Here is a 26,074-nt window from a genome sequence, read left to right on the forward strand (position 1 = left end):
GCGTTTCCCCGCTTCATTTTGTTTTTCACCACTCGCGATACTTTTCCTGTCATTTTCCACTGATTTGATTTCGAGGGGTGTTTTCTTTTTTTTACTTTTTCGTTGACACCCGATTTTCGTTGGTTTTTGGGTGGGAACGAGAAAAATATTAATTTGAAATAAATCGGTCGAAACAGTATAAAATCGTCAAAAATCAAATAACTGTACCAACCGGTAATGCGGTAAATGATGAAACTTTTGTCAGTTTAATCGACGCTAAAACCACTCAATCAAAGTTAGTAGCTTGACTGTAACTAAAAAATACTTTCTGATTGCAAATCAAAAGTTTAGAGGGCGTACAATCAAGATTCGGCTCAAAGTGACATATCTGTTTGAAAAACGAGGAGAAAAATCCAGCACTGAAACTGAAAGTCCCCTTCACTGTTTATTTTATTTTTTCACAAATTACGATTTTTTGGAGAAAAAAAAAAAAAAAAAAAAAAAAAAAAAAAAGAGCACATGTGCACACACCAGAAACGTAAATAAAAATAAATAACACAGTAAAACTGTGCCAGCAGCGCGTGTTGCTGCGGCCGCGGCCGGTGACGGACTAACGTGATCCGCGCTTCTCTCCACAGTACGTAAGTAAGTATCCTCTCTCTTTGCGAGCTTAGCGCAGCGGTTCATATGATTTAGGTCACCAGCACGCGCGCCCATACGAACCATCAGACACCGCTGGTACACCTTGTACCTATCTCCTGGTAGCTGCCAGGCTACTTAACTGCGCTCCAAAGTGAACGTGTGTACCTGCGTGCGCTGTATGCAGCATATATGTATAACTATACAGACAGGGTCCGTGCTTCATCTACTGCCAAGCATTGAAAGGAAAACGGCGCGTGCACTTTTTTTTTTTTTTTTTGTAAAAAATAGTTACTTCGGTCATTATCGAGCAAGGCTAATAATACAAATCGGTGCTGACCCGTTCTGCTTTGATACCCTGCTGGGGTCGAGACAGTTTTTTTCAACACCGCGGTATTTTCTTTTGCCTAAAATGCAAATTTTAATAGGACGATAATAAGTATCGGTATTAATTCAAAACCTCAATGATTGGTACACATCCAATGTTTATTAAAATAATTCTTAATATAGACAAGTTGTCTGTACAATTGGTGTCTTTAGGATGTATGGCAACAAGAGTAGCTAAAAGATAGGTCGAAAGAACAAAAACAAATACACCTAGTTTTACATAAGCTAAAGAAAAAAATCACCGTCAACTGTACAGCTACTCTAAAGTAAAATCAACGTATAAAGAAAAAAAAAAGAGCAACGTTTATTCCTGCAATATTAAAAATATCTCTCCCTCTGAACGTCTGTATCACGTATTTTCCTTCGGCACGAGGGAAAATAATTTTTTTGTTTTTGTGTGTAGGCACGTTTCAAATCATTTACTGACTGTACATAATAGTCTTTGGTTTGAGCTCAATGAACTTGGTGTAATTCAGCTGCAAAACGACATAGCTGCGGTTCTCGAAGACGCGATGGAACGGATGGGCGTTGCCGTGGAATAGCGTCGGGCACACCGGTACCTGGCCTTCGTTTTTTGCTTTGCCCCTATCGACAAAGTCCCATAGTTCCAGCATTTTGCAACCCGGTTTCCTGTGTAAGTCGAAAATTTCTCTGAATTTAAAGTAACAAAACAAAAATAATTAGGCATTCCCGTGTATCGGTAGTGCCCGAAAATTATCGTTTGTCTTTACTTAAATTCAATACAAGTGATAATTTTCTCGTTTCAAAATACAGAAATGCATAATAATACCAAAATCCATATCCATAGCATAGGCCTTCTTCAATGACAAGATAGTCCACATGTAATTTCATTAATGTTTCGTGAACCTCAGCTACGGATTTCCTGCTGAATATTTCATAAACCTTCATCGTTCTGTCGCTAAAATCATTTGAACGGTTAATTAAATTTTTAATGGACATATTATTGTCAAGTTTGATTTAACAAACTTACTGCATCTCTTTACTTTCGTAATAAGGATTGTTAACAACTGGCCTCTTTGCTGATAACATGATATTTGCCATTAGAGACATTTGACCAGCAAAAGATGCTGTTTTTGGCGTTGACGTCTGTATCCACTCGAGTACTTCCTCTTGATCCACATTACTGTATTCTCCTGCAACGAGACCGATGATTTTTAATATTTTTTCAACTATCCTGTACATAAATGGCTTACCGACGAAATCTCGCTCCTTAAGCACACGCTGAAATCCATGATAAGACATCAAGGCGAGTATAAGGGCGATCAGAGCACCTTGCGTTGTTTTCTTCTTGATCCCCAACTTTTCGAGGTATCGTTTGCTAGAAACTTGTCCAGCGAGGATACACAAATGGGGCGTCATAAATAGCTTCAACCGCATGACAAACACCGCCATAATGACAAAAGCTCCCATTTGCAGCATGTTGTAGGCAACATGTGGTTCGATGCATCCTGGAAAGCCCTGTGACCTCAAGTTCCTGTACCAGTAGTACAGAATCAGAAAACCCGCGAGAATGGCAGTTGGCAGCAGGAAAGTTTTCACGATTGCTTCGTAATTCTCGTACTTTAAAAAATCGAATTCAGGAGCGCATGTGTACAAAAGCGTGTGAAAATCCTTGTAAGATGATATTTTTGAGCGCAAGATGTTGAAAATGTGCTCGTCATCGGAGTTGGACGATAACGCGATCTTGAATAGTTTGCTGAAGACAAGAGTGCACGCGATTTCCAATAACGTCATTGTTTTAGGATCATAATGGCGGGATGATAAAAAGTGACTGAGTTCCGATGTGAAACAGCTTACGATGAGCAACGCCAAGTGTATCGAGTTCATGAGGAAGGAGTTGCCCGTTACAGCGAACACCAAGCCAACTGCGAGCAAGTGAATCGTTATAAAAAATCTGTACATGCTGACGTCGATTATTCGCAGCCATTTGAGAATCAACATTGCTATTGTCTGGGTCACAAATACAAATTGAGAGAACTGCCAGCTTTGCAGACAGAAACCCGATAATACTGTCAAGTCCTGAAGAAATGCGTTAAAATTTTATGAATTACTCGGTTAATAATGAAATGCTTTGCTTTCAAGAGGACCAACTCACAACGTATGTCGAGGTGGTTTCCGGTTTTTTCTTCTTTTTCAAAATTTCCGACAGCAAGAACATCTGTAAGAGCAGAGCAGGATAAGCAAAGCTCTCTCTCAAAGGTGGTGTCCACTGTACTCTGGTACATTCTGTGTGATTGAAAAAAAACGAAGCTACAGCTACTAGGCCTCCGATGACGGATCCACTCAGATTGGCCCCAAAAAGAAATATTGTGTATCCAGTGATTAGCGCGCACAGCCATACGAATTCCAAGTAAAAATACACTGGCACTCCTATACCCTCACAGCTGGTTATTGGTGCCAAACCATGGCCTCTTTCAATCTTCAAAATGGTACATTTATTTTTATACGTGAATACAGTGATTAAAATTCATTTAAAATTTCACTCACCTGCCAACATTGTGGCTTTGGCAGAAGACCGAAAAATTTCATAATATGATAAAACATACCAATGTTCACTTCTGGTCCAAGACTATATTTACTTTCGGCATTGATGACGTTTGGATATTCCGATAGATTGTCGTGGTGCACTTTTTGCATCCCCTCGTAAAAAGTTCGAGATTCAACTATTGTTTTGAAATATGAATAATACATCCCCTAGGACATAGTACAAGCAATAATGCAACGATGAGTATAATAATAGTAGTGCTAAAGTATAATGACAACAAAGAGAGAATGATGGTTGTGTGTGGATAAAAATGAAGTGACAAACCATTTCTGTTCTAAACGACATTTCCCTCTCAAGCTCCGACAAATGAGAAAAGTGTCTCTCATTTTCAAACAACGTTGACACATGCCAGCGATGTAAAATTCCAAATCCTAGAGCTAAAGACAACATGAAAACGAAAATCAGTCATTGGTTCCTCAAAGTTTTTTTTTGGATACACTTACCTAATATTACTTTGAGGGAGAAGTAAATCCTCGACTCCCCTTCCATTATTCCAAAGGTCTAACCTCACAGCTTCTTGTCAATTCCTTTGAACGAGATTTCACAAAAAAATTTACCTTCTTTCTCACTTCGAATTCATCTCGACAATGTAACATTCTATTTTTAAAAGAGAAATGCACGAGCAGCGTCAACTTGGGTTTTGACAGGTTTTGAATCGACAGCCCATCACGATTTATCTTAAGTATATATATATACTATATTTACTTCGTTAATTTTGTCCTCTGCAATCTGTAACCTGATGCAGCAGCACTCCGACAACTCGACTGCATAGTCTGCTGCGGTATCCGAAATTCCGAATAAACAAAAGTCCAAAATTCATTCGATTGAAGCACCCTGTGAACATCTTGTGTATCTACAAGTCATTCCTGATTATCCACGTAAATGATTGGTATAGGCAAAATCTGAAAAAAAAATACTAGTTGAACAAAACAAATTATTCTTAAATAACCCAGTTCAAAAGTTCGCGGTACACCCAGTCTGCGTGGGTGGATGGGGAAAAATGGAAAATCAGGAAAACGACCAATGACCATTCCGGCGCTTTCATGTCAGCCTACTTATAGCTCTTCAGCTTCAACGCTCGCTCGCAGATTTTCATTTCTGTCTTTGTTGCACGTAAATAGTCAATTCGTCATTCTTTTAAAGAATTTCTTTATCACTGCGACTTCCACACTACTTCCACAAATACATATAGGTATATATACTCTGGTAGTCTGGTATACCTACTTATATATACATACTTACTTCTTTCACACAATTCCGGAAAATTCGTTCATCGACTCATCGTGTAGATCGTCATCTTAAGTACTCGTGTAGACGTGTACTCTGTCGTGCAGTGGCCGAAACTTACTTATCGTTGTCAATTGTCAAAGTGAAAGTCTAGACTTTAGAGGAGACTTGTCAATTCATCGCGCGCGCAAGTCGTCATTTTGGTCTGGGAATCGACTGATAGTGTTTCGTGTGTGATATAATTTTCAAACAAAAGAACCAGACTGTAAATGGTTATTGGTTGCCAAAAAGTTCCGTGAATTGCTTGTCGTGAGTGCAGTGTCGTCGCCCAGGGTCATAGAATCGTCACCTGCAAATTTGCGTTGTCTTGAATGTTGTTAACGTTCGGTGTACGGCAGTTTCTCAAGCCAAGAGTAAATAAAAGTGTCGTCCATAGGAAGACGTCGAGGAGGCCGTCTTCGTCGTTGTCGATGAATTCTCTGCAGAGTCTGTTCTAACCTAAAGAGTAAGAAGGTGACACTTTCTGCGCTTTTGTTCATCAATACCTACACACACCGAGAGATATCTGTTGTTTGGTGAACCAAATCATAGTCCAACGTGCGTCGGGTGCAGGTAATTTTCAAGCTAATTCATGGAAAGTTTAGTCATTTGATGTTTTAGATCGTGACGCCACTGACGCCTGCTTTGTTGATGTTTACGTTGGTTGGTCAGTCCATGTTTTGTTTTCATTGTCGTATTTTGACACACGAGCGATTTGGCCATTCTGGGCTCTAGCTCTAAACGAAATCTACATACTAGTATTTGTATTTATCGATTGATTTACAATAAAGATTAAAGCATATTTCTCATTTTTTGTGTATTAAAATCTGACGTCAACTTTACACCATTTGTTGTGTGAATTGTAGGCTTCCATCGAGCAACTTAGGTAAAACAAGAGATCGTTCTTGCGAAGAAGACTGAAAAACAGAAGAAACAATCAACAACCACACGGGAGAGAAATAAATTAAAGAGTCTCTCTGGAAGTTTTGGTTATGAAAGAATTGGGTCGGTTGTCGGTTGATAATAGGGGGATGCCATGCTGCCAGTACAGTCTCTGAGCCAGAAAGAGGTGGCAGCTACGACAACAGAAATGGCAGACGAGCTGCTACCTGCCAGTCTGGAGAAGCTCGAGATCGACCAGCTTTCCCAGGGCTCCTGTCATCAGTGAGTTTTGATGACTTGTCTGTTATTATACCTGGTTCGGTTAATTTGTCAAAATGTCAATCTTTTGAAGCTCGATGGTTTTGACTGAAACTTCATTTCATTGAATCTCAGTTTTAATGTATAAGAAATATTTCAGCATATACGAACAAATTTTTTGTAACCAACTGGTGGAGTAACATTGAGATTAAATGTATTTGTATGCAAACCTAACATTTTTTAACAATAGTTGAGAAGTTTTTAATTTAGTATCGTTGATCATTTGTTTGTATTCATTGTTGGATATGACCACAAGGTTGGTCAATTTATTTCATAATCAGGTTTATTTTAAAACTGGATTTATTTTTGTTTAACTCTAAGGTCTGTGATTGCTTAATTGTTTTTAAAGTTTATATATTGTTTAAACAACTTTATTAATATATCAACAAACATATTTCATGTTTCATTTTCAACTCTGACTGTTTTTTTCCTTTTTAGTAGCAGCTAAATTTTACTTTCATTGTTAGCTCACTAGCTAAAAATGTCATGTATGTCACGAGTGAATAAATTACATTTTTTTAAATAAATTTTGCATATTAAAGAAAAAAATGGATCTAAATGAGCACTCCAAGGTTGTGTACAAAAAGAATTTGGCAAGATGCCAAGCGTAAATTAAAATCTCTAAAATTTCATTTTCTCATTCAGCTAAATAAGTTTAAATTTCTTGTATCTTATACAATCACAAAAGCTTCTCAACATATAATTAATATTTGTAAAATATATTTAGAAAAATAGAACAAAAGCATCAGTAAAATGTCATCACCTTCAACTTCGTATGATTTCAGAGCATTAAACGATAAATCGGCAGCATTAAGCCCCTTGCCCGGTTGCAAATGTTACAAACGAAACAACGGAGATTTTTCTCGGCGGTACACGAGGAAAACGTTTCCGATCAAAGCTTGCACCGACTGCAGTCGAGCATCACTCGCGCTCACATTGCGCAGGCCGAAGAAGAAAAACTCCATCATCCGCGAGGCTGTTTTGAAATTGTGCAGTTCAGATCCTACGCGTCCAAGCGACAACCACGCCAGTACACTCCTCGAGAAAGCTTGCAAGCTTAGCATCTCAAAGTAAGCTCCAGAATGAACCATTTTGAAAATAGCCGTGCAAAGGTAACAAAAGTGTTAACGTCTCGTTTATAAAAATTGTAGGAAAATAAAAATCTTTGGTCACGGCTCGATGACCAAGGACTTTGGAGCTTTGAAAATCAGTCTCAAGGACTCGGAGGCGAAAGACGACAGCAGCATTCCCGAGACCGACTATCAGGCCAACAGTTTCCAGCGAGCTCGCAGCAATACGATGCCGAGCTTAAAAGCGTCGGACGAAAGTAGCCTCGTGTCAAACGCGCAGCAGCAGGTATCAGGTGCAAATAACAATACGTGCTCGTTGCAGGCGCGCATGTCCGCGCCCTCGTGCGATGTGACCATAGACGAGCTCGCGAGTTATTTCGAGGAATATGTTCATATTCCCAAGAAGATGTCACACATGGCTGAGATGATGTACATTTAATGTACCGTCCGCTTCTCCGGTCCTCGTGTTTGTAACGCGCTTTCTCATTAGATGCTTTACAAACGACTCGAAATAATGATTGCCGTTTCCTTTTCTTTTCTTTTTTTTCATTTTGGCGCTTTGATAGCAGCTTATGTACCGTTAGGGTCCATCTCTTGTCAGTTTCGCCATAGTGTTTTACAACCTGGCATGAATATTTATTGTTTGAATTTAAAACTTTAGTGTAAATTGCGCACTGCTTTGCAAGGTACTGTTAATCTTCAAATATCAAAGTATATTTGTACAAATAAAATTTAACGAAATGAGTTATGAAGAGTAAATTTTTTTCTTAATTCAATTGATGTTTATGATTGAAAAGAAACCGCAGTTATTTGAAGCTGATACTATATCTTGATCTACTGTAAGAGCAAGAACAATCTTAGGAGCTAAGGTGCTGTTGAAAATAATGGCACAAAGCCACAAAAGCCACTTACACTTGTTAATCTCGTACCGAAAGGTTGTCTTGTGTATCGTTCTCGTATTAACTATATGTTTTCCCCTAGGTTACTTTACTGTTTCGTTTGGTACCTAAATCTAAATTACATCATATACGTATTAATATAATGTAGATTGAGAATAAAAGTTAAGTAAGTAGGTTATGGTATTTCCTTAATTATTTACTTATGCTTTTACGTATTACAAAGTGACATTCATTTATTCATTTAAGTGTTTTCGTTTTTAAGATCAAAAATCGTTGATTTAGAATTTCATAAAGACTGTATATTTATTAACACCGTAACCATTTAATGCCTAAGGCAGGATATATAAATATTAGTAATCTTTATGCAGTAAAATTCAAATTTGGAGTAAAAAATTTTTATTAAAAATTTGTTTAGTTATTGATCTTTAGATTAGGAAAGATACGTAAATTTTTGCAACATCAGTCATTTTATACAATTTAATTTCTGATACTGAAAGCAAACAGTTGAATCTTATGGATTAATCTTAATCTGACAGATACTTACGTGTCCATAAAATCTGCAACTAGCGTTAATGGGTAAACTCAGCAATGTTTTAATTTTATTTATTTATTTTTTTTTTTTTTTTTTTTTATAATGAATGTAATTTTGTGATTGCCTTCACTGGCTAAACTACAAAAATCTCGACAAAAATTGTAAATATAGAATAAAAATAGCAGACTGATAAAAGAAAAAATTTTCGGTTTAATCAGCCAAGAAGTCAGATTTCTGAAAACGCTATTTATCAACAATTTATTTAAAAAATATATTGTAAAGGATGCAGGTAGCTTTCTGGTTCCTTTATTAAATTATATTATATTATTAATATATTCTACAGAATGTTTTTTTTTTACAATCATGTATATATCCGGTGATATCGAAAAAAGTAATCAAGAATAAAATTTATAAATACAACCACAACTTGCTACTTGTTTATTTATTTATTCGTGTTATGTTTTTTCCTTTTCATCTCCTTATAATTTGGGAAAATATATCCAACTCATTGGTAAAGGTATAATATATGGGTAATTCTTTTACAAAACGGATGAATTGAGGCAAAATCTGATGAACACATTTTTTATTAAGCTAAAACTTTTTTTATGGGTTCTATATCAAGAAAAAAATGATTTTCAGGTGCAAAAAAACAATGAAAAATGGATTGTTCTATGTTATTTTAGTGAAAATTATGCACTTGTGTTACAAAGAAAATCTCAAACTTTCACCCCCTCTATGTAAAAAAAAAAAGTTTCAGCCAAACAAAAAATGAGTCGGTCATAATGATGTTCTGTTTGTATAACAGTTCTAAATGTGGAGTTAGGTATACAATATGCGGTTAGTCAAAATAAAAAAAGCAAAATTACATATATCGTACTTATGATTCATAATATATTTATCTTCATTTGCATATACATAATAATCATGTCATATTACAAAATAATAATTAAATTACTTAAGAATATTTATTTCATGTATACAATAATCATATAAAAAAAGACTTTGGTACATAAAAAAGATTACGACAGCATATCAATCTTAACAAAATTCAACCCTTATCCGTCTTGTGTGTGGTATGGTATCGATTGTTTTTATTCGTTAACTAAAAAACTACAGTAGAAAATCGAAACGGGAAAAGTCGGGCTTTTTCTCTTCCACGTACACACACCCAAATGCAGGCATTCGTTCCCTAAGTGAGAGTGAGACGCGAAACACGTGGTAATAAATTAACAAAAATTAAAAGAAATGCTTGTGAGGAAATATCGGTCGACGAGCCGCACCGACAACGAAGTTGCGCTTCGTCACTACAAAAACCAAGTTCTGTCTTTCGCTCCCCAGCAACACTGCACGCGTTTCACTACACAATCGGCGCACCTCTCCTTTGTTCTCAAAACGAGCGTTTGAAATTTTCTATTTTTAATTTCACATGCGTAATTTACCATTATTTTTTACGCATCGGCGCTCTTGTAATTTTTCGTTTTTCCAACCAATTCAGGTTTCGCGCACATTCCGTCACTCATATCACAGATAACATTCTCGCCTCCATCAGAGTTGACCCGCGGTGGACACCAACAAAACGCGTTGCTACGTTTTTTTTTTTTTTTTTTTTTTTTTCTTTATTATTGCTAATGCAAGAGAGAGAGAGAGAGAGAGAGAGAGAGACGTTCAACTTAAACCAAAACGGATACAAAATTATATCCACACAGTTTCGAAACTACGCTATACACACACGTTGTCATGAATCTTTGTATACGAAAGGACGAGTTTGACTTTTTTCTTTCTTTTTTTATTTAATATATATGTATATATATATATATAATTTCGAGATCTCCGTTTATATTATATTAGTAACTCTTAAGTACAATGCTATTTGCGTTAAAAACACGGTACAGTAGTAATAATAGTAGTACTAGTAGTAGTAGTAGGTAATAGTAGTAGTAGTAGTAGTAGTATGCACAATCGACTGTGATGCGATAAATCTAAATGCAAGTAAAGCGACAGCCTCGAAATAATAAGACGATCGATCTGAAAAATCGTAATACTACGTGTCGTACAAACTAAACATTTACAGCTTATGCATATCATAATTACGAAACGCTTTTACGAAAAAAAAAGAAAAAAAAAAAAAACACGCAGTTATAGATATAAATACGGTGCAGATTAATCTACTTGCAAAACGATTCTGTACATAAACTTTTTCGCAGTATCGAAACAATGAGCATAATGTGCTTGATAAGAACAGAAATAGTAGTGAGACACTATGCCATTATGAGCGGAACGACCAATGAGATACGCTTTTTTTTTTTTTTTTTTTTTTTTGCGGAAATTGAGGCTTCGTCGGATTGAAAGCACATTTTGTACAAACAAAGTGTCGTACTGGTGGATCTATTTAAATGTGCTTTTTTCAGGCTTCTACGAATGTGCGGATACATAATAGTCGACTCGGTAAAAATAGATTTATCTTCATGCTTCTGTTTTTTTTCTTTTGCTGTTCGAGGAAATAACAACTGATTACCAGAATGGATTTCGAATATATGTACATCTTTCTTGAGGTAAAATCGGCGAAATTGACGAGTTGGAAGGGAATAATCGTTTTTTGAACAAATGCAATTAATCCATTTCAAACTCTCGATTTCTCCCTTACAATGAGTCTTTAGAAATCGTTATAAAAAGGTTTGAAAATTTGTATCGACAGTCGTTTGAAAATGCATTTATTTTGTCGATCCTACAGTTAATTTAACAATCAAATGTCTCTGAATTAACACTTATATGTATTTGGCTCGAGTAAAAATAGTCGTTTGTATTTTTGTCGTTCATCAACCGCCATCATTCCTCCTAAGTGTGACTTTCGAAATGTTCGATTAGAGCATCACGTGTACGCGCAATTATTTGTAGTGATTAGTATAGCAAACAATCAAAAAATTTTGTTCAAAAATGTAAAATCCATGATTTTCAGCTAATGTTTCGAACAAGCGATCACCTTATACTTTTGCGTGTGCAACACATATATAAATCAATACATAACTCTAGGTAAAAAATGCGACTATCGTGTACTGTTGAGGTATATTATCAGTATATTGACTTGAGCGAATGTTGGAATAATTTTCAAGTAACATGAAATAAGTACGCCATTACTACAGAGCTGAGAGAAAGAGAGCCTCGTTTTTAAGTTCGAACATGTTTGTTTTTCTAAGAAGCACTTAAACATAATTTACATTAATAAGGTATACAGCTGTGATGCACCAGAGGATAAGGATAATCATGTACAGGCGAGAGATTCTTTCTTCCATACCTCCAACTTATGAGACATTCAGTCTTCAAAACCATAAACAAATTCATGGAAAACTTGACGAGTTAAATGCAATTTTTTTTTTGGTCTGTAAAAAGTCTAATTTCTATTTTTTTAATGTTATTTATAGTGTCTAATTAGTACGAATTTTGGTAAAAACTTACAAAATTTCTTACAAATCAGATCTAGTTTCCTGATTTGTATCTTCTCAAATTTTCGTATTCAAGACTATACATATAACACCTATATAACAACTTTGGAGTCTAATCTGTTATGACGAGCAAGTGGGTGTACAAAAAAATAAGGAAATTTCAGTTGTTACATACAGCGTGGCTGAAATTTTATTACTTTTCGAGAATGCGTTTGTTATTTTTTTTTACTATTTACTTTGACTAAGAGTTGAAAGTCTGGCAGTTACTTTTTAACCATCGAGAATTAATTTGTCAAAACTCAATTGGTCCCCAGGTTAAGTAAATAAAAATCGCAATTTCAAAAGTACAGGAAATCTGCACTTTTACAGTCTTGGGTAGAAAAATTGTGCGACACCTAGTTTTCGTATTCGAGAACAGTCGATTGGATTTTTGAGCTGATCATGGTCACATTTTCTATTTAACTTTGAATATCATTCTACTCCATGACTTTCTTTGCAAATGCTGAAATTCGCTTTTGAAATATTTACCTGTACTCAGTCAAAGATGTTATTCACCGTCGCGTAGAAAAAAGTAGGTATAATTATCAATACTCAAACGCTCGTATTGCTTCATTGAGTTTCGAATGATCGAATCACTTCTTGCACAAATGCTTGTAAATTATTTAAAAATGTTGTTGGGCACTAAAAAATTTTGGATTCAAAAAGTTATTTTAGCACTTTGAGATTTGTCTTGGGAGTAGAAGAAAAAAGCACTTTGTCGAAAAAAAAGCCATTCGATTATCTTGTAACACACATCATTTTCCAACGCGTTTCCACTTTTCACTACTCCACGGATCCTACAGTATGTGTATATATTATGTGTACGTGTAAATAATTTTTCTCGTAACGCGTAATTGAGCGAGATTAAGTTTGAATCGTGCGCGAATTGCGCAACGCTGACCCAAAAACTTGCTTACCCCCCTTTTTACGTTATTACCACAATCACTGTTAGGCAATTTCCATAGCTCTAATGGTGTACGTGTCACCACTGTTTATTCTTTCTAAGATATTTGTCTGCAGTGTATATGCTTTTTAAGGCCGAGTTAAGCAATGATATTTGTGTTTTTTCTCTTATCGAGGTGTAAAATCAATGAATATAAAAAATACGTTTTTTAAGCTATTTTTCATCCCACGAATTGAAAATTCTTGATATCTACTATGCATGCCTAACAGTGACCTGTATGTCACATTTGTTCGAAATTCATTTTATAGAGAGACGAAATGCAGTTTTGAATTAATAATACATGGAGGGATATACGCGTCAACTGTAAAGAGACACCATTGTCGTGGAGATGATGCAAAATTGTTTTTGTTATTTTCTAACATGTACAATATTTTTAAAAAAAAGTTGTGCCATTTTTCGCAGATTATACTTCACAGTAACATCCATTGCTAATGATGAAGTTGATTATTTTTCTGTTTTTCCAGTTATTTGGCTAAATAATAAACTGTTTCATTCGTCATCCGCTCGTTTTTATTTAGTAACTTTTCTTTTCTACGGATGGTTTGAAACTTTGTTGGATACATTTATTACATTATTTTGTTTTTTATGGCGATATCGTCTTTATTACAATCATCTAAACGAGTAATATATAATTTTTCTAGTTTATCATGTGAAGGAAAATAGAATCTACTCGGAGAATATTAGTCAAAGTTACCAACGCTTAAATTTTTACAATTTCCTTGATTTTTTTTTTTTTAACTATCTTACATCGCTTTTTTTATGTCTCTTAAAAACGATTTTACATGAAATAACAATCACGTCCCGTACAAAGAATCGAATGAGGCAAAGAAATTGGAAAATTTCAATGTTAGTTTTTACGTGACAAAGCTCCGTTCGCGCTTGCGATTTTAATTATCAAGTTGTCAGAGTCATGGTTCAATTTTGGGCAGTTTGAATCACAGCGAAAAATCGAGAAAAGAACAGTTATTTTTCCCTGCTTTTAATTCATCACGCATTAAATTTACATACAAATAATCTCTAACGCTTACCTTCTCAACTCTAAACTCAATCAACAGTTTTGCTCTACAATGTCTTTTACCTCCCTATACCTCACGTCTTTGTCAATATAAATATAATCTAACTCTGAAGTGTTTCCGCTTCCTGTACCTGGACTCGAAATGTCTTTTCAACTTTATTATTATTATTACTTTTTTTTCATTCGTTTTATCTATAAATCGTAACTGTCTCTAACAGACTAATTCGCAGTTACACGGTAACTAGTTTTACATCCTAACAGTATGTATATATATGTATAATTGTCGATTCGAAACGGACCTACTTCTTAAAAATACTATGTTAAAAATTACTTTACCAAGACCTCTTCGTTACTTCAATAACCCTTTTTTATCCAGTGATGGGTTATAATTAAACCTTTTTCTCCTTCGTTCAGTCGGCATCACGTAAAAATGACTCTACAAAAACCATTTATACAGACATTCCGTGTCATGGTGACTGTTGTCATGTGCGACTTACGTTTTTGTATTTTTTGTTTTGTTTTTTGTTATTTTTTTTTTTTTTTTTTTTTTATACATCAGTAAACAATAAATAACGATTACCGGCGTCGCGCGCGTGCGCACATCTACCTATACGTGTTTCTGGAATTGTGGACGTGCGCTATTATGGCACCTGGAGTCAATCGTCGTTGATACTTTGCACTGAACTGTGTGATTCTTTGTTATCGGCTACCTATCGAACGATATTCAGTGCGTATACAGAAGCACCTTTGCCAGGGTCGGCTTAGTACCCAAACGTAGCTTTTTTTTTTTGTTTTCGATTTCTCTGGAAATTGACTTTTGTTTGTTAATTGTCAGCTGCATTTTACCTTACCTACCCGCACAACAGAGTAAAATTAATACGCAAAAAGTTCCCCGTCGATTAAAAAATGTTCCCCAAAACGTCACGTTTCGACATATTTTTTTCATTTCGAGCTCAGCTCAGCCTCGTCGTACTTCGCTCAATAAGTAAAAAAAAAATAGAGAGAGAGAGAGAGAGAGAGAGAGTCGCATTCGATACATCCACGTGTGGCAGTATGTGCAGACAGCATTACAAGCTCCTTCAACAGTAAATACCGTAAAATTCCATGGCACAGTTGATGTTATGCGGATGGTAGTGGTGATGGTGGTGGTGTGGCACTAGGTGGGACGCGGCCGCCGCGGCCGTCATGTATCAGTCCGTCGGCGGCTCCAGATACGGTATCTCGCTCGTGACGTTGAACGACTCGAAGTAGTGGTTGAGGAACTCAAAGGTCGGCCGCTTTTCCGGCACCGCGTCCCAGCACTGCAACATCAGCCGGTAGATGCTGTCCGGCAGCGGGTGGTTGACTGGCTTCGGCATGCGGTAGCCGTTGTTCACCTGCTCTATCACCTCCCGGCCGTGCATACCTGCGGTTCGACAAAAACGGAATGAACATTTTTTTCCAAACGAGACGAGGTGGGACAACGAAAAAAAAAAACTCCTTACCAGGGTAGGGAACCTGTCCGTAGGTAAAGAGTTCCATGAGGAGGATGCCGTAGGACCAGACGTCGCTCTTGATGCTGAAGCGTCCGTAGACGATGGCCTCGGGTGCGGTCCACTTGACCGGGAAGCGACTACCCTGTTTCGGACAGTACTCGTCGTCCTCGATGATCCTCGCCAGGCCAAAGTCGCAGATCTTGGCCTTGTTCTTCTCACCGATGAGCACGTTGCGGGCGGCCAGGTCCCTGTGTATGAGCTGCTTACTCTCGAGGTGTTCCATGCCCGAGGCGACCTGGGCCGCGATGTAGATCAGGTCCTCGAACTGCATGTACTTGCCGTCGCCGGTGCGCAAGAAATCGAGCAGACTGCCGTTGCACATGTACTCCTGGACTATGTAGATCGGCTCCTCCTTCGAGCAGACCGCGTAGAGGGCGACCAGGTGCCGGTGCCGGAACTGCTTCATTATCGCTGCCTCCTGTCAATTTTTTTGTTAGATTTGTAAATTTGTATATGGTTATTTGGCGTTTAAGGAATTTTGAACAGACAAAATGTGTTTTTTTGTAATTGGACGGTGAATGGATCGACAAAACAGTGTTAAAGCCAAGTCGGAATAATTTACTCGAGAAAAATCGTCATTGAAATGTCACTAGAAAATTGTGGAGCCACTTGAATGAAAGGGATGCAACCCGGTAAAAACTCGGGTTTAATTGCTTAAAAATGAAAACTATATAAGTGGGAGGAAAGTCTCAAAGTAAGGAAAGTTCTTGAAACTAAGAGAATGAACGTGTTAAACAAACAACACACAAAGTTGCACGTCAAGGAAACCAATCGTCGATTCCTTTATTCCAATGTACGGTCGGAGCACCAACTCGCTTTGGAAAAAAGGTTGTCGGTAACCGTTGACTATTCCATTTAGGCGTAAAATGTATCAACTCCGACGTACACTGGAGAATAAGTATGAATAAATAAATCAACCGAATGGCGCTCACCTGCAGGAAAGCCTCGGTCGACATGGTGCCGGGTCTGAGGGTCTTGACGGCCACCTCGATCTTGTTGCGCCACTTGCCGTAGTAGACCTCGCCAAAGTGCCCGTACCCGAGTTTCCTGATCAGCTGGATCTCCTTCCGGTCGATCTCCCACTTGTCCCTGAGCTCCGGGCCCAGATCCCACATGTCCGGCTGTGGCTTTGGACACGGCTTCGACAGCACGTGACACAGGCCCAGGGCGTTTTCTTCGATTGCGGGGATTAAAGGAAAAAAGAAACATGTATCCAACGGTTCGATTCATTCGTGCCCCTTGCATCCAGTTACAACTATTAAGAATGACATAAGCCACTTCGGCGCGAAAGCCTCTCGATTAGCTCGGCTCCCCTGACAACCCCCCGACGCGACTTGCACAACTGAACACCGATAGAGAGAGCGTACGGAGATGCCTTGTACCCTCTCCCCGAGAAGGTGGTATAGTAGGATGTGCGTGTGTACTCACTGCTGTAAGCCATGACGAGGGCCTGGAGGGTCGGGAAGGTCTGGTTGGTGGCGATGAAGAAGCCGCCGTTGTCCAGGGGCTTGATCTTGTAGTGCTTGACGTGGTGGCCCCGGCCCTCCTCCCAGTCCTTAACCGAGAGACTGTAGCCGCGCGGGTTGTGCTCGCTGGGCCGCACCAGGAAGGTACCGCGGGGGTTCTCGTCGACCAGGAGTAGCTTGCCGGCTTCCTTGCGCGACACGTTCTCGAAAAACCAGCTGGGAAAGGTTACAGGGTGAGCACCAACGGTATACATGTCATCGCGAAAGGACAAAGGCATCGTGGGATTATTTTTTTACCAATAATAACATCAACCTGCATGTACCAACGCCAAAGTTTTTACTTTGTCAATGCTTCACGAAAGTAAGTAGAAAAACAAAAATGTTTGTTTCTTTTGATTTCATCAAACATTTAGTGTGATATATTTACGCTATGAGCATGTATAGGTTGCTTTTATAATTTTTATTTTTGGATAATAGGTATATCCACGAGTAAATTCATCCTCTTTGAAAACAATTTTGTACATTTGAGTGGCAAGTGCAGTGGATTATTGGATGTGTGTCCTCTGAATCGGCAATGATTCATGCAATTTTTGATCCAAATGATTTACATTTCTTTTTTCTGATGCAAGTAATAATCGTACTTGGACGCATTGGAAAGTTTTTATTTTTTATTTTTTTTCATCGATACAATAGTTATTTACGTAACAAGTGCGGAAAAGACGATTTCCCGCACGAGTAGTGATTGACTCACACGAGTGCCGGAGTTGACGGGAACGAGTACCAGTTGAGCACACGAGTGCGTAGCACGAGTTACCGTCACCAGCCACGAGTGTGAGTCTATCACACGAGTGTGAAAAATCGCCCCGCACGTTGCGTACAAGTTTTTTCGCAATGTGTGAGGAAAATAGGTACAAAATAGGTTTGAATTTTGATTTCCAGTGTGTAGCAAAATTTTTTCCGGTGTGTGGCAAAACCTTTTCCACACACCTTTTCCGCACACTGTGCGGCAAAAACCTTTGCCGCACACTTTTTCCACACACTGTGCGACAAAAACCTTTGCCACACACCTTTGTCGCACACAATGTGGGAAAATCGATTTTCCACACTAATACCAGTGCGGAAAACACCCATTTTCCGCACACTATTGCGAAAAAACATTTGTGTCTAAAGAATATAATGAAAACCAAGCTTTTTCATTTAAGTATTTTTAACCAGTGTAAAATGATTTTTTGAAAAAAAAACAAAAAAAAAGCCTTGTACTACTGAATTTTGAAAATCATAGTAATAAGAAAAATCGTGAAATCATACAACGCTAAGACTAATAAAAATGAAAAAAATGTACAACGCGAATGACATATATGTAGAAAAAAAAAAAAAAAAAAAAAAAAAGAAGTAAACGTGCAAGCTCTTACTCTTCGCTTTCGACGGATCGTTCGACGGCGACAAAGTTGAAGGGTATGAGTCCCTCCTGGAGGGTTGTGAGATGGAGCACCTTCCACCAGTCGGGCTCGGAATCGTCCAGCACCTCCATGCGGTCTCCCTTCATGAAACTCACATCCGTACTCTCTCGGGCCGTGTAATTGTACAGGGCGACGACAATTTTGTTCGCTCGCTGCGAGTGAGCTGTTGTCCATGTTTTTATTAATTAATCGAGGGTTAATCCGTGACGCATTTTTTTTTTTTGTCTCAATGTGTCTTCGGTGCACGTGTGATGTGTATTTGATTGTACTTACGAAGAGAAACGTTTTTTTGTCGGAACCATGGCATTTTGTCAACAAGCGGCTAAATTTATCCAATTTTAATCCCTGCATTTAAGGCACGACTGCTTCGTTATTCACTCAAGCAAAAAGTGCGCACTACGAAAACCTTGTATTTTTATATGTCATCTATACAACTGTTTCTCTTTCACATTTTGCCATGGTTTCTTCCATTTTTAAAACACGAAGATGGCTTTTAAAAAACAAGTAAAAATAATAGTGAAAAAATATGTAAAATTTATTTTCAAGTCCAAACATGTGAATCTCCAATATTTTAAGTTACAGCAAAAAAACTAATTTTGATGATTGTGTGAAAATAAATTTCTTTTGACTATGAGGGTGTCTATTTACACTATGAGGGTGTGAAAATAAATTAGTCACAAGTGAAAAATGGGCACACCCGAAAACTATAGTGCTATGCGATCGCACTCGTGTGACCAATCGGCACTTGATCTTATCAACTTTGGACACTCGTGTCATGTCGAAAGGGTTAAAATAGTGTTTCTCCACTGTTTGTGCACCTCAAGTTTTATTTCATAAATTTACACGCAAAATACTAATGTTCTTATTAGGCTGCGTATACACGCTGCGGAAATTTACGCGACGGAACTCTGGCGTCGCATACTGGGGCCAAACGAAAAAAAAATGTTCAAAACCACCTACAGCCCTCTATTATGAACCAATTTTGGATTTTTTTTTTTTATTGTAATCTTCAGATGATTTGCAACGATCGCTCTTTGCCCGATTTTCTTTTTTCAATTTTACAAATTGGTAACCTAACCTCTAAAGTAGAAAAATCCCATTCTATGCCACAATTATGTAATATGGAACAGAGAGTCTAAACAACTCGTATTTATGTACAATTACTTTAGTTTATATAAAGGTACGTAATGCTGACTTTAAAATAAATAAGTACAGAATTGTAATATAATAATTTATTAACGATACTACCTAATAGACAGGTAGTAAAGCCTTGGCCTGTATCGTTAATAAATTATTATATTACAATTCTGTACTTATTTATTTTAAAGTCAGGATTACGTACCTTTATATAAACTAAAGTAATTGTACATAAATACGAGTTGTTTAGACTCTCTGTTACATATTACATAATTGTGGCATAGAATGGGATTTTTCTACTTTAGAGGTTAGGTTACCAATTTGTAAAATTGAAAAAAGAAAATCGGGCAAAGAGCGATCGTTGCAAATCATCTGAAGATTACAATAAAAAAAAAAAATCCAAAATTGGTTCATAATAGAGGGCTTTAGGTGGTTTCGAACATTTTTTTTTCGTTTGGTCCCAGTGTGCGACGCCAGAGTTCCGTCGCGTAAATTTCCGCAGCGTGTATACGCAGCCTTAGAGTTCTAGAACCTTAGGGCTGGTAAAAGGTATTTCCCCCATTAAACTTACTAGATTTGAAATCATCGGGGTATGATCTAAAAACGAAGCTACACTAATCGAATTTGAGCCCAATCAGATGTAAACTTTTTGAGACGATCTACATAAATACATTAAAAAAAAAAAAAAAAAAAAAAAATTTTTTTTTTAATATTTATGCATGGTTAAACTTGTTGATGATGTAGTAAAAATGTAAGGCACTCTTGTGGAGCAGTCGGGCCTAAAAAAAGTCGTACCACTTAGTACGTTTCTCTTCGTAATGAAATGTTTGTATTTTAATAGTGTAATATCAATCAAAGCGATGATAATTTTTTTTTTTTTTTTTACGATTTCTTAAAGCTTTTACGTTGTACAATTTATTGCATATTATACAACACAAGAGTTTACAGAGCATTACGATATATTTATCTATAATATACACGCTTGAAATCAATTAAAATAAAAATAATACATGCTTTTGACACTTTGACATAATATGGAAGAAAAATCACGATATTCAAATGCATGGATATTTTTTTGGCACTGTATAAGTATATAGCTTTTAATACTGTCTATGCATGTGCACATGATTTTAAAATGCAGGTTGTTTTTGCTAATTTGTGTAAATATCACCATATACGTGGTGGTATGCAAGCTCTTAAAATATGTATACTTAAAAATTATTTTATTTCAACAATATACATTTTCTATTAGCAAAAATCTAAACTACGATCAAAGCGGAAATAAATAAATAATAATAATAATAATAATAATAATGATAACAATAACAATAATGAAAATAAACAATATACTGGCAAAACACGTAAAATGTACAACACTAAGATTTATCATAGTATTATGATATCGTTCTACACATGAAATAAAACGTTTTCATCAAACCTTGTCCTTCCATCGCCTTTTTTTTCTTCGGAAAATCATTGAGAGTAGTATGTGTGAAAATTCAAAATTTCCTCTCTTTCACGATAATTAAGAATTGAAATAAGAATTACATGAATGTTCAAAAACTTGTTTTCTCATTCGTTAGCTTGAAAACTATACTATCTGATGTACTTATATCATACAGGCGAAAAGCAAAACACAGGAATAACATTAACGCCATTGCGTATTTATGAAAAAACAAACTCACTAATGGACTTGTTGCGTAACACACGTGTACGATACAATTCCACGCAAAAATCGCTGTAAGCTCGTAAAATTTAACGGTTAGTGCAACAGCTGCCATCCGTGTCTTGCTTTTCTGGAGGAAAAAAAAAAAAAAAAAAAAATATTCATCAACTAAAAGAAAACATAAAATAATAATAATACAAACATGCAGCAAGCTCAGGTCGCGGCGAGGTGGCCTTTCGTGCAGCAGTTACAACAACAGCGGCGGGCGACTGATGGCTTGTGTGGTGGTGGTGGCTACTACTGTGGTGATGGTTGTAATGGTGGTGTGGTTGTTGTTGTTGGGAGACTGCGGGTAATAATTGCAGCTGCTTACAGGGGGTGGGCCGGGGCCTAATGATGTCGGCGCGGGCCTGGGCGCCCCTCTGGTTCGGGTCGGCCGTGTACCGGTCCAGCGAGCCGCCATTGCTGTGCTTCGAGTTCAGAGCGCCGCTCCCGTCGGCCTTCTTGTACCCTGGATCGTGTTTTCGGGCTATTTGTTTGTTTGCTTGTTTGTTTTTTTCTTTTTTTTTCTTATTATTTTTTTTTTTTTTTTCAAAGAACGGAACAACAAGTGGCTTCTTTTTTTTCAAGAAGTGCACTCCACCCGAGCGAAATGTGAGTGCAAAGAAGGGTCGAGTATCAAGGGGTATACGCTGAGCCAAAGTGGGACTTGTTGAGGTTTTTTATTTCGTGCCGGCACACGGTGTATGATTTTTTTTCTAAAAAAGGTTTAAAATGAAATAGCTTATAAGGTGTTCGAATCTGATCTCGATGATTGTTCTTGTAGCGTATAGGTACAGGTTAATGAGCGTGGATTACAGTAACAATAGCCTGGTATGTAGAAATTCCAAGTTGGTCACACGATAGTTGCTTAAATGAATTTGTCCACTGGTTGATTTTTAGTAAACAGTATTTTGACATTTTTGGAAAAAAAATTTTAATTCAATTTTCAAAATATTTCCACTGAATGGAGCATAAAATAGCTTCATTTTTGTTTCAAAACTTACTGATACCAATGTTTTATTTTTTTCTTTTATTATAGAAAAACATTTTGTACATCATCAAGTATTATCAAGCAATTTTTTTAATATTAAAAAACAATTTCTTACGATTTTTTGGTCAAAAAATTGTTTTACAATAACAAAAATTAAAAGTAGCTTTATTTTTCTTTCTAAATCGTTCTGATAGGTCGTTTTGGTTTTTTTCACATTACTATAATACTACAATGTTTCTTTTTTTAATCAGCTAAGTATATCTCAAGAAGTCGCGTAGCTTGAAATATTCGTTTTTTCATTTTCACTTTCTATGTAGTTTTCTGATTCAACTGCGGGTTTTGAAATGATTATTTATTTAGTTTTTTCAAAATCACTTCCTGTTTCGTTTTCTTTTCCTTGTACAATAAAATTGCAACATTCAGTAATATACCGCGGATGGATCCAATAATCGGACTCTAATTTAAAAATTTAACCAACGGAAGGTGTAGCTAAGTAGGTCTACAAAACTGCTCAAGAAAAGGAAACAATTTTAATTGAAAACCAAAGAACTGGAGTCCTACCACATCATTATTAATTGTATTTTTATTCTTACAGAACTACCTCATTATCTTTCTATTTTTTTAGTAACGGAAATTTTGACATTTTTGCGTACACTTTTATAATCATCTTCGCCCCCCTGAACCTGTTTTCCACATACTACGCTTTTTTCTCGTATAATCTACTTCAATCACCTATGCGCTTCAACAAAAATCATCAAGATCGGATTTGCCCATGTCGAGGTATTTTATTTTGAAACTTGGTTACTAACTGGCTAAATCAATAAATAATAAATCATCTTTACATTGTTTTATTGTTTTTTCATCCCTAATCAAATAAAATTATATTTTTCTGCAGCTTTTATCAGCACACATGAGTGTTATTGATAGTTCAAAGAACGCACCGTCTCGAAAATTTATTTTTAAAAACGAATCTCGAACACTTCCTCTTAAAAGATGTGACGAAGCCGGTTTATTCGAGAGATTTGTCTAGGCTGGTGGTTCGTGGTTTGATAATAGCGGGAAAATTCAATAGTCCGAGTTTGAGTCATGCAAAAGATAAGTAATTATATTTTAAGGTGATGTAAAAAACGTTTACTAAAAAAAGAAATCTAATTACTATCCGAACTAATCGTCATCGTTGTGTTTGAAAAACTTACGAAACTAAAAGTTTGACTAAACTAGGCTAGCGTGCGAAGAGTGTAAGGTACAACCCCCTGATTGTTAAAAAAAATATATATTCACTCGTGATTGGCGTCATTTTACCATTTCTTTACACATAATTATTAAAAACTTGGTTAAATCAAACATAATTAATGCCCTTTGTATTTACTGACGTAAAAAAAAATACTGAAAAAAAATCGAAACCTCGGGACTCATTTTTATTCGCAAAAAAAGAGACTCAACAAGTCACACTTTGCTTCACTCGAGCCTTTTCTCTAAAAACTAAAATTAATTCAATGTGTATCGTTCGGAATGACTGTATACATATATTAGGCTTCGCAGACAATATATTGTGTATACACTATAGAATACACAAAATATAGCATAGTCAAGTAGTGAACGACCGTTTATTATAATATACATTTCATAAAGATATGGCAGAAACAATTTTTTTTCAGATGTACGATATATCTTACTCACTTTTTTTATTCGTTGGATACTTATTTGCAGAATCGTATTGACAAAAATACCTTTTCGATCGAATTACTTAATGAAGATATAACTTAATGCCTAAATCGTAGGTATCGATGGCAAATTCTTTTTCTTTTCATTAAACTTTAACCTAATATGCGATCGTTCACCGGTATGTACAGTACATAAATAAAATTATTTCTTTATTCCTTACTATCTCATAACATACTAGAGGTATATTTAAACAAATTGAAGCTCACAAATATATGCTTACAGTCTCCCTATATCATGCCAAATCTGTATAGCACTTTGGTTTGTTCACCCCAAGTAGGTATATACTTTAGTAACAAAATAAAGGTAGTTGAAAACTTGTATGTACAAAATGAAAAAGAAAATCGTTCAAGTAAATAATAAGAGACCACCATCATTCTTGGTTATCATACAGGTAACGATCCGAATAAAATTAAGGACTAAAAGTAACTCTAAAACTACTGTATAGGGCTATAATAATATATTACATATAGGTAGTCGAAAGTGCCTTAGACTGGGGATTTTTACTCAACTCAACGGGGGGGTGGGGGACGCATACAAGTATATTAATTTGTTGTCCATACGTATGAATCGAAATAAAAAGGAGACCGCGCGTACACTAGTATAATTATAAATAATAGAAAAAAAGTCGAGTAAGTACCTGGCACGAAAACGAAATAATCGGATGCCGTCTTACCGATTGGCTGCGGCTCCTGGCGCTTGCTGCAGCACTTGCCCATCTTTTCTCTCGGTTTTCGTTTCTTCTCTGCTCCCTAATGTTATACGGCGGGTCACGTGTATACACTGTACACACGGATGCACCAGCCGCGAAACAAAAGCCACAAGTGGGGGTGTGCACGAAGGCCTGGGCCAAGCGTCTCCAAAGTGTGCTCCCCTCCCCTCCCCCCTGAGGAGACTGCAGTAAGACACAACAGCGGAGCAGCTGCGCCAGTGGTTCGAGTCACATGTAGGTTGGCGCGTGCACGTGTACACTTATTATGCTCTTGTTTTCTCTCTAAGCGCGGCACCACCTCGAGCTGACCTCCATTTCCCGGACGCGAGAGATGATTATTGTCTCCCTCCTCTCCGCACGCTTTGATGGATATGCACGTGAGCGCGTTGCTGTGCTAGTGCGCCTCGTGCAAATGCAGCATCTGGAAGCATCACAAGGATGTGGACTGTTTTTTTTCTCCTTTTTTTCACATCTATTCTTTTCTTTTTTTGGAGCGCAAAATATTGTATCCGAAGGCGATTTTCCGGTAACGCGCGCGCGCTGCTCTCGTTTTCTTTTTCTTTTTTTTTTTTCCGCCACTTGAATTCGATCGCGGGTTGGAACCGGGTCGGGCACGGCTTTGCGAATAACCGGGATGAAAACACCACTTGCGGCTCCGTGGGGAAGAACGACGGGTTTTTCTCCTTTTTTTCTTTTCTCCGTGGGTTTTGGGGACGATTTGTGGCAAAACGCGGGCGTGCAAGTTTGTTTATCCCGTTGCACTTTAACTACTTTTTTTGAGTGAGGGTTTATTTGACGAGAGGTGGCGTTTTCATCTTCAGGAAAAATAATGAAGTACTTTTTGGTGATACGTGATTGAGACAAAGGAGCCGTCGTTTAATTTGATTTTCAACTGATTGCAGAGTAGAATAAATCCACCGAAACGAGCAATAATTGGTTTTGTGGAGCAAACAAGCCGCGGGGGGGGGAGTATTGACGCAGCCATCGGTTGATGTGAAAACACCAATCAAATGGTTTAGTTTAAGAAAGGGGGAAAAGAAAAAGAAAAAGGTCATCGATTTCCGATAATTAACATGTGAAGTGGGTCCCTGTGCTTCTTTGGCGCGTTGGTCCTGCTTATTTCTTTTTACACTGAAATTAGAACCCACCGGGTAAGTATATTTCTCCGGCCTGGACTAAAAAGAAAATCTTATTTCGACGAAAAACATCGCTCTTTGTTCAGACTAAACATGTATATTTCTGTAATATTCAATTTTTTACCCAACAAGAATAACAATCAGCGAGTCAATCGTACGATTACCCACTCTTTTTTCTTTTGTAATTGGTTTTGGTATCTTTCACCACATA

General features: G+C 37.0%; 3 protein-coding genes across 8 annotated transcripts in view; 1 reads left to right on the forward strand and 2 right to left on the reverse strand.

Moving 5' to 3' along the window:
- Positions 1–1,085: 1,085 nt before the first annotated feature.
- LOC106643476 (protein C-mannosyl-transferase DPY19L1) lies at positions 1,086–4,983 on the reverse strand. 3 transcript variants are annotated; one of them, XM_089597282.1, is made up of 9 exons: positions 4,814–4,983; positions 4,015–4,473; positions 3,836–3,948; positions 3,514–3,720; positions 3,122–3,445; positions 2,220–3,045; positions 1,997–2,159; positions 1,796–1,924; positions 1,086–1,635 (listed from the first exon to the last, which is right to left on the reverse strand). In XM_089597282.1, exons 2-9 carry the CDS (start codon positions 4,058–4,060, stop codon positions 1,425–1,427), a joined length of 2,019 nt encoding a protein of 672 aa, XP_089453408.1. In that variant the 5' UTR covers positions 4,061–4,473; positions 4,814–4,983; the 3' UTR covers positions 1,086–1,424. The 3 variants fall into 3 exon arrangements, with proteins under 3 accessions (XP_089453408.1, XP_014214115.2, XP_014214116.2); XM_014358629.2 differs by lacking the exon at positions 4,814–4,983 and having other exon boundaries at positions 4,015–4,563; XM_014358630.2 differs by lacking the exons at positions 4,015–4,473; positions 4,814–4,983 and having other exon boundaries at positions 3,514–3,689; positions 3,836–3,892.
- Positions 4,680–8,964, forward strand: LOC106643477 (uncharacterized). Of its 2 annotated transcripts, XM_089597284.1 has the most exons (5): positions 4,680–5,395; positions 5,443–5,601; positions 5,704–6,001; positions 6,823–7,107; positions 7,189–8,964. In XM_089597284.1, exons 3-5 carry the CDS (start codon positions 5,874–5,876, stop codon positions 7,544–7,546), a joined length of 771 nt encoding a protein of 256 aa, XP_089453410.1. In that variant the 5' UTR covers positions 4,680–5,395; positions 5,443–5,601; positions 5,704–5,873; the 3' UTR covers positions 7,547–8,964. The 2 variants fall into 2 exon arrangements, with proteins under 2 accessions (XP_089453410.1, XP_014214117.2); XM_014358631.2 differs by lacking the exon at positions 5,443–5,601 and having other exon boundaries at positions 4,680–5,410.
- Positions 8,965–9,446: 482 nt separating this feature from the next.
- Src64B (Tyrosine-protein kinase Src64B) overlaps positions 9,447–26,074 on the reverse strand; it is a 78,211-nt gene continuing 61,583 nt past the window's right edge. Inside the window, exons 3-9 of one of the 3 annotated variants that reach the window (XM_089597251.1) lie at positions 24,692–25,148; positions 21,634–21,771; positions 18,410–18,620; positions 16,960–17,213; positions 16,464–16,705; positions 15,481–15,949; positions 9,447–15,401 (exon numbers count right to left, since the gene is read on the reverse strand). In XM_089597251.1, coding sequence (XP_089453377.1) covers positions 15,187–15,401; positions 15,481–15,949; positions 16,464–16,705; positions 16,960–17,213; positions 18,410–18,620; positions 21,634–21,771; positions 24,692–24,734 — 1,572 coding nt within the window. In that variant the 5' untranslated portion in view covers positions 24,735–25,148 and the 3' untranslated portion in view covers positions 9,447–15,186. Of the gene's footprint in view, positions 15,402–15,480; positions 15,950–16,463; positions 16,706–16,959; positions 17,214–18,409; positions 18,621–21,462; positions 21,772–24,655; positions 25,149–26,074 lie in introns of all 3 variants that reach the window. The other 2 variants (XM_089597250.1, XM_089597249.1) reach the window with 2 other exon arrangements.

This window comes from Copidosoma floridanum, unplaced genomic scaffold, assembly GCF_036245765.1.
Source record: "Copidosoma floridanum isolate Cflo_tuat_1 unplaced genomic scaffold, Cflo_Japanese_pri ptg000032l, whole genome shotgun sequence".
Taxonomy (NCBI): domain Eukaryota; kingdom Metazoa; phylum Arthropoda; class Insecta; order Hymenoptera; family Encyrtidae; genus Copidosoma; species Copidosoma floridanum.

What these genes read in the sequence shown, in the direction of transcription:
- LOC106643476 (XM_089597282.1), bottom strand. Translation starts at nt 4,060, where the DNA reads ATGGAAGGGGAGTCGAGGATTTACTTCTCCCTCAAAGTAATATTAG. An exon ending in TGTCGTTTAGAACAGAAATG is followed by an intron (nt 3,721 to 3,835) that starts GTTTGTCACTTC and finishes ACTATGTCCTAG; the next exon opens with GGGATGTATTATTCATATTT. An exon ending in TGCTATGGATATGGATTTTG is followed by an intron (nt 1,636 to 1,795) that starts GTATTATTATGC and finishes CGACTTACACAG; the next exon opens with GAAACCGGGTTGCAAAATGC.
- LOC106643477 (XM_014358631.2), top strand. Translation starts at nt 5,874, where the DNA reads ATGCTGCCAGTACAGTCTCTGAGCCAGAAAGAGGTGGCAGCTACGACA. An exon ending in TCCCAGGGCTCCTGTCATCA is followed by an intron (nt 6,002 to 6,822) that starts GTGAGTTTTGAT and finishes GTATGATTTCAG; the next exon opens with AGCATTAAACGATAAATCGG. An exon ending in TGCAAGCTTAGCATCTCAAA is followed by an intron (nt 7,108 to 7,188) that starts GTAAGCTCCAGA and finishes TAAAAATTGTAG; the next exon opens with GAAAATAAAAATCTTTGGTC.